Here is a 14,200-nt window from a genome sequence, read left to right on the forward strand (position 1 = left end):
GAGGGTCATAAAAGGCTGAGCGTGAGCCTGCACTCAAGAGCAGGCGGTTATTTTGGTAGCGTGCTTGCAATAAACTGCGTACGGACAGTGCGTTCCTGTGTTACGCGTAGTCGGGATACGCAGTCCACGATGTCCAGTGTGTCCCGATACTCCCGATGATCCGCAATGCTAGTTACATTTGTTAGATTTTCTCAAGAAAGTGTAATCTCGTGCAGGGCTGGAAGTCCAGTTGATTAATACGCGCTGTTGCTAAATGATGATTCTTTTAGTAAGAAGTAAGAGGCTCTTACTTCGGCTGAGCACTCTAATATATAATACACGTGGCTAGGTCTTTTTTCCAGATTTATGGCTTAGTTTGATTGAGCTCATAAGAGTTTCCATTGAGTATTTTTATGCTGATCTACAATATTTTGTTCATAAATACATTCAAATACATCCTGGGATATCGAGGAAAGCCTAACAAGATTTAAGATCTTCTTTGAGTAGTTTGTTCCAATTTTAATCCTGATTTTTGAAGCTGCTGGGATACTTTCAGCTTTTCTACGTCGTCCTTCCAGTCTTTATTCAGAGGCGTTTTTTGTGTTGATTTTTAAATCACGTCTCACTTCAGCGTTGGTTTTCACAAAGTGATAAAGATAGTTTATTATTCAAGTAGGCATATTAGTGGGCAGGTAATTTGTAATCTAGTGTCAAAAAGGTTAAAAGGTCTTAAAAGGTGTTTTCAAGCTTTTCTCCAATATTCAACAAATAAATTTTGATACCATTGATCCGGTAACTGATAATTCCATATTCAAATGCGTCATTAACAACGCAACCATCTGTGGTATTTTTGTGTACACAGCAGCTCATGACGTTTAGTTCTCGAATGAGATTATAAACGGTTTGATAACCACATTTTCAATTCTTGAAATGTTTCTTGAAGAAATTGACACTGTTTTCATAGGTATACTTTATTTTGTTCAAGTATCCGACATCCGTGCGATAAGGCATTCCATAACATACCATAATGACTATTTCACTCTTGCTCACAGCAAGTCCAACCAATATTACATTTATTACCACCATCGGAGATATTCAATGTTTTGTAAAAAGGTGAAAAAATGCTCATTTTTTTTTATTGGGTGATCTGAAACCTTAATGCTTAACGTTTGTTTACCTGTGTTTATTTTTGTTATAAGTTAGTTATAAGCCTAGTAATGTCGTGTCAGAGTTTAGTAGAAAAGGTACCTTATGGAAAAGTGATAGAAAATTCCCAAAAAGAACTAGTCAATACGGGAAAAGAAGTTTGGTAGAGAACTCTATTAGCATTCTGAAAAACTAATTTGATAATTTCAGTTCTGGTCGGGGGGCCTAGCAAATATTATAACCGTACATCGACCGACATGATAAATCCAAGTAGCCTGCTATTATACCAAAGTTACTCTCGTCAAGTCTTTCTTAACTAGAGTAATCTTCATTAGGTTTGGTCGCATGCAATAAATCTGCCATTGGTTTGCTGAAAATACCCGACGCATTGCCAAAGGGATATCTGAGGTCATCGAACCTCAAAGCCGCTTGTCTTCAATGGTAACCAAAATATGTTATTGATAAGAAATAGACGATTTATACCATCTTAACCCCAAAATATTATTAATTTATCCTAACTGTTCCATCATCATCATGCCTCATCATGTAACTTAACCACAAGGTACCTTTTTATTACATACAAATTATAGGTCTTTTATAAGATTATTATGACGAGGAACTAATTAAATTTGTGGCAGTTTAATGTAAATTAATATTTTCGATTCATAAAAGATAAACTTCAATGTAATTGATGTTTTGCAGCGATGTATTATTAAATGTATAACCATAAGGTACCCTTTTCTTAAATGTATGGAGCAAAGACCGTTATTGTGTTTTTTTTTTTTGATGATATAGGAGGCAAACGAGCAGACGGATCACCTGATCACTTTAAAGTGGCATAAGAGGTTAAATATAGAATTTAGTTGTGGTTTTAGGATTTATTTCATTTGAATGACAGAACTTCTTTCATATATGCTCAGAAAAATTGATTGTGGGTCACATTAAAAGTAAAAAATATTCAATTTTGGGATTTTACATGAAAAAGTCAGAAATTACATTTTCACATCTAAATCGGTATTTTTTTTTGGCTTAAACTGTCTCTCAGTGTCGTAAATCAGATAAATTTAAATCTTGAGAGCTCGTTGCAATCAATCGTGAAAATGAAACAAAACTTTATTTTCTTGAGATTGGTTAGTATCATACATCGTTATCGCGGGAGCAAATATAAATTTATTAAAGAAGTGGTAAAACAGACTGCCCGTTTAGTAAAAACAGACCTTTCTGCCTACACATTATAAGCCTCCAAGAAGTTCATCATACATAGCACGAAGTTTTTGTTGCATAATGTTCATAAATCTTGCTTTACACTCTGTTAGTAAATAATGACCCGGAATCGACATATCAAATAAATATTCAAGATTTATTTTGTACAACATTATTTAATTTTTGTTGATCTTAAGTGATTTTCGTAATATACGACATAAATTTTCTCTATGTTTTCTACTCTTAATCTGCGGCGTCGTGCAGTAAATATCCATTTTAATTGGCTAAATGATCTTTCGACTGCTACTGTTGTAATGGGTGCGTTTTTAAAACGACGGAAGTAATCAAATGTAGAACGATATATCGTTGAATCTAGTACTATCTCCTTCTCCGATATCAGTTCACACATTTTTTTCATAACTTCATATCCGGCATTTTTCTGCAAAACCACTTTGAACTTTTTTAAAATCTGTTTTCCATCTTTATTCAAAATTAATTTGGATATATGTTTGTATGTATTTTGTACTATGGTCAAACTTTCACTAAGAGATAGATTTTGGCACTGCAGTTTATTTATAGCATCTGGTATTACTTGCAGATACTTTGCTATGAAATTTACATCTTTTCGAACTTTTGCACTGAGTAAAGATTTTTTTGCTTTGACGATGCACTGTGCGTCTGAATTACGAAATGTGTCTATAACGCTTTTTATTTCATCAAAATACTTGTTGTAGTAAGTGGTAGCCTCGATCCATGTTCCCCAGCGAATAATTGTTGGGTTTGGAGGCAAAGGAATTCCATTAAACATTTCTCTTAATGCTTTTACTCTTTTCGAAGATTTGCGAAATACTTTCTTTACATTTGAAATTAATAGGTTAACTTCTGGAAAAAGAACACGAACTTGATCGGCAACTCTGTTAAGAGCATGGGCTAAACATGTAACATGGACAATGTTCGGAAAAAGTGTTTTCAAATTTCTGCCAGCTTTCAACATATACCCCACACCATCAGTCAATAACAACAACACCTTGTCATGCTTATTGTGACCAGGGCCCCACAAATCATCCAGGGCATTTTTTACAGTATTAGTTATACTGATATTGTTCGTTTCATTTAAACATTTGCTTGACAGCACGTGTGGAGTTCCAACATCATCTTCAAGCATAGCACCTACTATAACGTTAGCGATTTGACGACCTATAGCATCTGTGGTTTCATCAACACTTACATATATATACGCGTCTTTTAATTCGTCTCTAATTATATCCATCTCTTTGTCGTATAATTCATTCACGCAAGTCTGCCTCAGCAAACATTCTGAAGGGACCTGAACAGTTTTTTCAAATTTTCCAGATACACAATCTTCAATGAAATTTTTAAATACAGGGTTCTCTATTTGAGACCACGGTATGTTACAGCTTACTAGAAATTTTGTCAGTTCCAACCTAAAATCTTTTTTGAGAGAAGTGTGTCTTTCAGAGTTAAAATGACGTTTCACGGAAGATTTAGTTTTACAAAAACTAATATTGCACTTCGAGCAAAATAGATTTGTATCGCGAGCCTCTAGCTCAGGATAATCCTGTATAAACAACCCCACAAATTCATCACATGTTATTTTCCTTCGAGGCATTTTAAAGGCAACTTCTATTTGATTATGTTGTTACAAATAAAGATCAGTCAAGATTGACAAATGTCTAAATTGACTGATAAGGTTGCGTACCTAATAGGTAATCTTTTTAAGTACCAATCAAGTCAAGTATGGAGGTAAGATAGCATTGATATTCAATAAAATAATTATACATTTTAAGGTCGTAGGTATAAACGTTTCTCTATACGAATGTCATTTCTGTTTTTGACTGTTTTTTATAATCTTTCAGTATTGTCAAATCGTATTTGCTCCCGCGATAACTGCCCTGATAATACTGTAAAAAATGCCCTGGATGATTTGTGGGGCCCTGGTCACAATAAGCATGACAAGGTGTTGTTGTTATTGACTGATGGTGTGGGGTATATGTTGAAAGCTGGCAGAAATTTGAAAACACTTTTTCCGAACATTGTCCATGTTACATGTTTAGCCCATGCTCTTAACAGAGTTGCCGATCAAGTTCGTGTTCTTTTTCCAGAAGTTAACCTATTAATTTCAAATGTAAAGAAAGTATTTCGCAAATCTCCGAAAAGAGTAAAAGCATTAAGAGAAATGTTTAATGGAATTCCTTTGCCTCCAAACCCAACAATTATTCGCTGGGGAACATGGATCGAGGCTACCACTTACTACAACAAGTATTTTGATGAAATAAAAAGCGTTATAGACACATTTCGTAATTCAGACGCACAGTGCATCGTCAAAGCAAAAAAATCTTTACTCAGTGCAAAAGTTCGAAAAGATGTAAATTTCATAGCAAAGTATCTGCAAGTAATACCAGATGCTATAAATAAACTGCAGTGCCAAAATCTATCTCTTAGTGAAAGTTTGACCATAGTACAAAATACATACAAACATATATCCAAATTAATTTTGAATAAAGATGGAAAACAGATTTTAAAAAAGTTCAAAGTGGTTTTGCAGAAAATGCCGGATATGAAGTTATGAAAAAAATGTGTGAACTGATATCGGAGAAGGAGATAGTACTAGATTCAACGATATATCGTTCTACATTTGATTACTTCCGTCGTTTTAAAAACGCACCCATTACAACAGTAGCAGTCGAAAGATCATTTAGCCAATTAAAATGGATATTTACTGCACGACGCCGCAGATTAAGAGTAGAAAACATAGAGAAAATTTATGTCGTATATTACGAAAATCACTTAAGATCAACAAAAATTAAATAATGTTGTACAAAATAAATCATGAATATTTATTTGATATGTCGATTCCGGGTCATTATTTACTAACAGAGTGTAAAGCAAGATTTATGAACATTATGCAACAAAAACTTCGTGCTATGTATGATGAACTTCTTGGAGGCTTATAATGTGTAGGCAGAAAGGTCTGTTTTTACTAAACGGGCAGTCTGTTTTACCACTTCTTTAATAAATTTATATTTGCTCCCGCGATAACGATGTATGGTTAGTATACACATAAATCAGTCGATATCAAAGGTATTCGTATTACAGAACAAGTCGCAACATTTTTTTAATTTCAGGAGTCTAAGGTATTATTATTTGTAGTCAACTATGTAACTTACTTCAGGAACATAGTTTTAAGGTGGCTAAACTTTAACCACCTTAAAACTTCTCTATCATAAAGTTGCTCATTTTACATCATTATTTTCAAAAAATAATATCTCTGTAACTACACAACTTAGGAGGTTGATCTTTTGTGTTTAGCGATAGCTTATTTATTGTAGATTACTGGGGTATGCATAACTCCATACCCGCCATAAGGTACCTTTGACCATGGGACGTCACATATGTACTCTAATAGTACATTTCGATGCTAGGGCGGAAAGTATGTCATTACTTCACGAGTACCGAGATATCGCCTCTCGCTCGCCTCGCCTACGGCTCGTGGCAAGACTCAGGACGAGTGAAGAATGATATTTCCGCACGTGTATCAAACGACGTATTTAATACAGTTGCGAAAAAATAAGAAAAACAACAAGTAAGGAATTCTAAACTTACGTACTTACTTATTTTTAGATTTTTCAGGCAAAGCACTCTCATTTGCAATTGCAGCCTTCTCACAAATGTCTGGCAGTGTTAAATCAATTTCAAACTCTAATTCACTCATTTTATAAGCATTTTTTGAAAACTTAATATTGGAAAACAAAGTTGTTGTAAGTTGTCGTTCGTGTCTATAATTACACAGCCATAAACGGTTATGGAACGTTTTATGAACATTAATAACAATTCGTGCGCTAAACCTGTACCTCTTTGGTTAATATGTTTAGGAGAAATGAGAATTGTTATTGCACAATGAAACAACAAAAAAGGTATAGAACTGGCACAGTTAAACAACTTTTCCAAAATTGCTTTCACTAAACGACTACTTAAGCGAACATTTAAATCACCGCCGACCCAAACATTTAAAAGTTTCCTCATGACTCCTAAACATATGGCGTGCGTGTAATCGACGGGAAACGATGCTACTAAATCTATAGAAGGGCAACAAGTGGAGACTCTCCGAGGTGATGGTCTTCATCAGACTGCAAACGAAACTGTATGTCAGTTCTCCTATTAGCAGACACAATGTTATAAATTACTCGACCATGAATATATTCACCCGGGTCTACACATTTATCACGAGATGAATATCCACCATGTGTTTTAGTACATTTAATGAAAGCTCTAGCAGGAGCGTCACACACAAAACTATGTTGACTACATAACAAATCCCTTCGAAATCAATTCCATCATTATTTTTTTATTTATTTACGATTATTTGTGTATCGTATATTTATAAAAACAATATCGATGTTGCCTTTGGAAACTTAAAAAATGCTTGCAGTAATAAAAACGTCTCGTCTTTGACAGGCAGCGATTCCGTTCCATTCAGACAACTTATTAAGAACGGTTTTTCAATATTCGATATTAAGAAATAAAAGTGTTATAATGATGAAAAGGTAAGTACCTAATAATTATTAGTGATCGTTATCAACGTGCTGTATTGGTAGCAAAGTATGGTTGACAAAAAAACAAATACGCAAGTATTTTTAACATTATAATGGATGCTGTTATGCAATAATGTTTCAAACCACATTAATTTTTCAATACGATGTCAACTCAAAAAATTGACGCTTAAAGTTGACATTTTATTGCAAAATGGATGTGGGATGACTCATTTTTGCTAAACACTATCCCTATATTTCACAAATTATGAGATTTATATACATATTTATTATCACTTATCCAAATTATACTGAATAAACGATTAAAATTTGTTCAACAGATTTGGCTGTCAGTCGTTCATCTCGATAGGAAGAAATCCATTTTAAATAGCTAAATGACCTTTCTACGTTAACAGAAGTCACAAAAAGGTTAATTTAAGTCTCTAAAATATTGCACGCAACTATAGTTGTATTTTTATGATATTTAATGTCATTTGACGTACATTGTTTTAAAAATATATTAGGGCGGACAAGGTAATGTACCGTAAAGAGTTATATTTAGAGGTGTAATCCTAAGATAAGTATTTATTTTATAGTTAAGAACAAAAGTGAATATTCAAATGTATTTGTTTTTTCTGCCAACCATACCCTTTGCTACGAAAACTGCACGTTGATAACGATCACTACTAATAATATGTATACTTTTCATATTTTTACATTAATATTGTCGATTACGACGTTTTAAGGAAACTAATATTAACACTCATCAATATTTAAGTAGTCGTGAATTGGAACAAGTATAAATTGAAAAAAATTGGAAAAGTGAAAAGCACTAGTAAAGTAGCACTTTTTGAGCAACTGTATTAAAAATATATTTTGCATTGCCACATTACTCATTTTAGAATTACAAATATGTACCTACTCAAAGATGGCAGTAGATATCTTAGAGTTAGACTTGATTCCACACTCACACAATGAGACACTTCTCAACTTCAACCATAAGAACAGTATTTATGTTTTAGTCATATTTAATATATGCATATGTATATAGATACAAAGATATAAAGTGAAAGTATTACACTGGGTATCGATAATTAAGACACCTGAACACTTTGATGAACAATCGTTTATTGTTATCACTAGTACAATATGAATAATCAGACAATTCCAATAATATCTCTCTCACAACCAATACCGCCAAAACACCCCTCTTGACAGCTACATAAACGTCAGATCAATGACATTTATTCATTTTTAGGTCCAAATCAAACTGTTATATCTCTACAACGGAATTAGCCAAGTTAATATGAATTTTAATCTGTTTTACATTTTAATACATTTTAAATAATTCTTTGTGTTTTTATATAGAACCTTACAAAAATAAGAAAGGAAATACCAACCTTGTATTTGCGCCCATATTAATTCAATGGCATTGTATTGGCAATGGTACGGTGGTAAATGGTAATCTTACAACTTCATGCCCATGCTCCATTGCCATCTCATCAATTAAGTATCTGTTTTCTTTTGGCTTTGTCTGTTCGACCAAATGCCAAAGTTCCACTTTTAACATGCTCGCGGCAGCGACACCATTTTTCTCTAGCTAAGCCACCATTTCCGCTTTATTTTTGTTTTTATTGGGCGGCTTGTCTATTTGGACGGAGTGGTACGTTGCATTGTCCATTACTGGACAATGGGGGATTGATTGGTGGAGAGTCCACTTCCTCACCATAGTCCATGGGTTCTGGAAATTCAGGACTCTTCCCATCTTCGTCAGGTTCTCTTCAAGGGACGGGATCAGAATGCCGCACCTTGTGTTTCTGACCATCTCGTCCTCCCTCTTCCCGACTAGACGGTCTCCGTTTTGTAGGGTGGCCGACTCCAACCACTTCATCAGCCACGTCTTGGTATTTGCTTCCTGGCACCAGAGCTTCAGGTACCCATCCACAAAGCTGGGTCTTTCCGAGAACGCTGGGGCCTCCGCTACGGTGTCTATATCGGTTTCAATGGCCACCTGGTAGATGGCGTCCTCGATTTTCTTCTCCACCTCTGCTGCGTCCTGCTGCGTCAGCCTGCCCGTGCGATCATTGGTGATCGCCACCGTCAGGTCCGCCGCTGCTGCCGCCGCATAGGAGGAGGGTGGTTCGCTGGTCCCCGAGGAGGCGTCAGTCCGATGTTTTTTGTGATCGCCTCTAGGAGATATGGTTTCATCCAGGCGTGCCCTTTTGGCTTTCCCCTCTGGTTTCTTCGCCTGGTTTTGTTTTGCAGTGGTCGTCGCTCCCTCGCCTGTCCCTTCGGGGCGTCAACCTCCTGTTTGTTCTCCGAGGAGCGGTCTACTGCTTCTCTTCGCTTTTGTAGCCGCTGCCTCTTCCTCTGCGAAAGCTTCCGCAAGGGTACGTTCGTTCGTGTCGGTCTGGGCAGGCTACCCTCTTGGTTTGCACCTGATCTCCCAGCCGGGATCTATGACCTGCTTCAAGGGTTCATCAAGTGTCCCACTCTCGGCTGCCGTGTGTTTGTCCTTAGAGGGTCCAGCTTTTGGAGGCTTCATCGTTTCCGGTTCAGTCACCTGAACTGGTGTTCCGGTAGGTACCCCGGCTTTCAGTGGCCTCTCCAGCTTCGATGGCTCCTCCGTGGCCGAACCACTCCCTATCTGTTTCGCCCTCCTTAGTGCTTCAGCATGTGCTGTCTCATCTAAGGTGGTCGTTTGTTTTTTGATTGTTTTGTTATTTGCATTTTTTGATGTACTTTCCATTTTTGTTCCCACGAGAAGCTAGGGAAGTATAAGGTCCATCTAGGCAGAGCCCCGCGTGCGTAGACAAGGCTAAATACAACAGGTGTCGCCCGGTACCCGAGGCCAATCGTTCGCGACTGAGCTCCCTCTCAGCCATGCATCCATCGGCCCGATGAGTTCCACCTTGGATTAGGGTTCTTTGGGGCGTGTTGCAATGATGAGGTTACCCTCAAGACGACAACACGACCTAGTGTACTGCTCATTTATCCGGGCTTGTGACCGGCTCCTTTTGGACCACGGATTATCCGCAAGGAGGCTGAGTTTTTTAATCATACAGTAAAGGGTAAATATGACGGCGTTCATGCCACCACATTAAGGGCTCAGATGTCCTTGGGATCATAGGTTCTTGCATGTATTTTTCTACTTCAATAACACCAGCAGGCGCTGAGTAAGCAGGCGTTTGCTTAGCAATTTCTTTATCGAATTCTTCCCAAACCGAAGACGAAGTTGGTTGCTGCGACTGTTGGCCTTCAGGTACTATTGGTTCGATTCGACTGCTGGAAGAGCGAGCAAGTAACACTGAGATAAAAGAGTTACTGTACTGTGTTGAAGAGTGAGCGAGTTCAATCAAAAGATAAAGTTCATTTAAATCACTCGCTCGTGAACGACACATGTCTACTGTGACTGTGTAGGATATCATTTATACAGGGTGTCTGGCTGCAGATTTATAATTTCAATATTAAATAAAAATCGTATTATTGTGTATATATATTTATTAATTACATCCGCAGTTTAAGGAATGATGCGGATTTTATTTTTTAAAAATAATGTTATCCAAATGTTTTTCATCGAGTTGTCGACATTGATCGAAGCGAAGCCTCGTGTTTCTCGCCACACTCTGAAGCAAATTTGGTCGAATGTTGCGGATTTCATTACCAATGTTTTCTTTTAGGGCCTCAACAGTACGCGGATTGTTGTTATAAACTCTTTCTTTGAGATAGCCCCATAAGAAAAAATCCATCGGGGTCAAATCAGGCGACCGCGGTGGCCATGGGATGTCCCCAAACCGACTGATTAGTTTTCCAGGGAAAGCTTGCCGTAATAAATCCATTGAAGCTCTAGCCGTATGTGGGGTTGCCCCATCCTGTTGGAACCACGTGTGCGATGAGAACGATGGATGTGCTCGCAGATTCGGTAAGAAGTAATCCGTAATCATTCTTGCATAATTTTCGCTATTGACATTTGTCGCTTGTCCCCGGGCATTTTCAAAGAAAAATGGTCCGATAATCCCATGCGTTGACAAAGCACACCACACAGTTACTCTGGGGCAATGCAGCGGTTTTTGATGTTTCATTCGTGGATTGTGTGTTCTTGGAGACCAGTAACGACAGTTTTGTTTATTAACATGACCGTTTAAGTGAAAATGAGCCTCGTCACTCCAAAAAATCGAATTTACGGTACGAAATCTTTGCAACATTATTTCGCTAAACTGTTTGCGTAACACAAAGTCATTTTCCGTCAATTCCTGGACGATTTGAATTTTAAAGGCATGAAACTTTAAGTCTTTTTTCAAAATTTCATGGACAGTTGCTCTAACAAGTCCTAATGAGGCTGCCCTTTTGCGTATCGAAAGTCGGGGATTTTCACGTAAACTTCTTTCAACGAGTTCAATGTTTGCGGGGGTCCTTGAAGTCCGGGTATGCCCTGGGCGAGGTCTGTTCATAGCGGAACCAGTTGCACGGAACTTCTTAACCCAAGAACGAATTAAATTGACGCTTGGTCCATCACTCATTCGTCGAATATTGAAGTGTGCACAAAACTGTCGACGAGCGACAACGTAAGAATCGCCACCTTTAAAGAACGACTCGATAACGAACGCACGATGCACTTCTGACCATCGGGGCATTGTGGCTAACAAATCCGCACAGTCGGTGGTTCGAATGACGTAACTGACATTTGGCACTGTTTTTTACTTTTTTTTTTAATTTAATTTAAAAAAATAAATTTCCAGCCAGACACCCTGTACAAGAAACAAACAAAGTGCATTTCGTAAAATGTATGGGTGGATTGTGTCTCCAGAACTGTATTGCTCTATTAATAAATTGTTAACATAGGTTGCATCAAACTTAACCAAAATTATTTGTAATTGTTTGTCATTCTCAAAATCTGGATCAGCAATGCAAATTGCACATTTTTATGTCCAGTTGCCAGCATTTGAAATTTTTCCTTGTTTATATTATTATTTAAATAACTTTTGGTGGTTTCTACAGTACTTGGAAATTTCGCTTCTATTATAAAATAATTTGCTACACCATCAGTCATCGTACACACACACGTCAAAACCACCATTCTTCAATTTTAACCCCCAATTTCCTTCCGATTTCCCATAATACCGGTTATCAACATGTCTGTTTTGGAGTCATAAATTTTATATCCGATGTGACGTAATACACAATAAAAGTGCAAGACAAACTACCCACTAGCGTCACTAGGTTTAGAGATGTCACGGTCACGGCGAATTAGTGGCTGGCAGAGTACATGAGTACATCCAACAAGAATTTGTTCAACAAGTGAGACCCCTATGGTCTGACAGTGACAAGTATCATATATTTTGGAGGCTGTTATTCTTCTCTGTCGTACATTATGCTATAGATTTAACTTTGGTGTTTTATTCTGTATTTTTTTTTTCAAGTTCATTTCGCACAATGTGAGTCAAAGATATTCTTCTCATGACCAACTGAAACAGTTCACGTACTAGACAATACGTCGTATTCTCCTGGTGTGGGTCCACGTCCTGAGGAAAGATATCAAACAGTTGTGATGCTTGATCTTTGACTAAAAGTTTTGCAGGTCTCCATCCTAATAAATTCGGTGTAGGAAACAAGCCTTCTTCTTCCTCTGGTTCTGGTTCATCTGGGTTGGCGCCAGGTATCTGCTCTGCACGTTCAACTTCTGCTGGAACGCGCTGTGCTGCTCTTCGTTGGCGAGCTGCCTGCTCAGCTTGAGCATTGGCGTTGTCTACAGGAGGTATTCCTGCGACTGGCGTGATACCGTCTATATCCCAGAGTTCATTCCTATTATCTGGGTTCCTCTCCCTCGTCATGTCTACATCCTCGCTGACACGTTGCAAGGAAAAGGCGGGAGCAATCGTATACTCATAAGCTGCATGTGTCGCAGCTGTGGCTCTTCCAAAATGGCCTTGAGCATTGGGTTCTGTTGTTGTTAGGATGTGTTTCACTCCAGTTGCATCCTCATAATCACCCATGCCTGCTAGGTACGTTGCCGCACCCGCTGCCATCTCGCAAGTGTGATGCTCCACGAATCTGACTAGATTATTTTGGGCAATACTCGCCGTCCCATGCTTTTCAGCTTACTTCGCAATCTTGTACCACCACAAGATGTGATGATAATATGCGTGTGCGGACGCTGAGATTGACTTACCATAATTCTTGTCACAATCATTTATCGCCTTGTATTCTTCCTCAACTAACGCAACATACCCTGCAGCGTCTGCTTCAAAAGTCGGTGTTGGCTTTGAGTTAGCTAAGCCCGTTTCTCCTTCAATGATAAAAGCTTCCTGCCACAGCGGATCATTCGTTAATGTTGTAGATTCTTTTGATATATTTGCTGGTTTAGGTACTTTTAAATCTTTCGGTAGCTTCTGCTTCGGTCTGGGAAATGGCTTTTTCTTCGGCTTCTCTTTGCGTACAGTCTCCTGTAAGCGCTCTGCTGGCATTGCGTCGCTTGATTCAGATGCCATCACGGCTTCTTGTCCACTTTTAACCCTGGAGTAAATATAAAGACATGTTGGTTTTAAAATTTTCGTAACTTTAATCTTGCCATCCGTTTTTATTAATTTAAACATTACAAATCGTTTACAATAAATACCTATAAACTAACTTATATATTAAAACTACAAATAAATACATCAATTTGTCAAAAATAAAAAAATCGAAAATAAACCACCCTGAATCTTACCTGGCTCAAAGGTCCCCATTATTCCCGCTGCGTTCCCCCGCTGAACTGCAACTTTAATTGTTAGATTTGATTGTGAATTCTAAGATCATGTCAAATACACAATATTTTAATAAACCATTATCATATTCGGCAACATTGTTAAAATAAAAGAATCTTCCAATGCTCTTCCATTATTGTTTTCCTGCATTATTCATAAAACTAAATAACTACGAACGTAAATAGAAGATTCGATGGCTTCTTGCTAGATACAATAACAAATATGATATTTTATGTACTTTCCCTCACAGCTCTTCTTTGTACGCGGCTGTCAATTATTTCCGGCAACAGACTTTGGTAGTAAAACCTTCTAATATTGTTTTTTTTTTTTCCAGAAGGCATTAACTTTTATAATCTTTTTATATAGAAGTCCCTCCAGACTATGGAGTCCACAAAACAACACAACTCGCGTCCTTGATCTATGTGAAGCTGGCCTTGGAATTGGTATTAGTAATATCAGATTTTTCTTCAATTCTAATTTCTGCCTGGTAACGTGCAAAAATCTACCTTTTTTGTTTTATGCATTCTTCAAGTGTAATATCTGCAATATCTTAATGGACATTTACTTCAATTACTGCGT

At 37.5% G+C, this 14,200-nt stretch overlaps 1 protein-coding gene across 1 annotated transcript; it reads right to left on the reverse strand.

The window, feature by feature from the left end:
- Nucleotides 1-8,478: 8,478 nt before the first annotated feature.
- On the reverse strand, nucleotides 8,479-9,177 carry LOC134795116 (uncharacterized; the record flags this gene model as incomplete). The annotated part of the gene is made up of 1 exon (XM_063766948.1): nucleotides 8,479-9,177. A coding segment is annotated over one exon (699 nt), but the record flags the coding sequence as incomplete, so codon positions are not given.
- Nucleotides 9,178-14,200: the final 5,023 nt, after the last annotated feature.

Source organism: Cydia splendana, chromosome 11, assembly GCF_910591565.1.
Source record: "Cydia splendana chromosome 11, ilCydSple1.2, whole genome shotgun sequence".
Classification (NCBI taxonomy): domain Eukaryota; kingdom Metazoa; phylum Arthropoda; class Insecta; order Lepidoptera; family Tortricidae; genus Cydia; species Cydia splendana.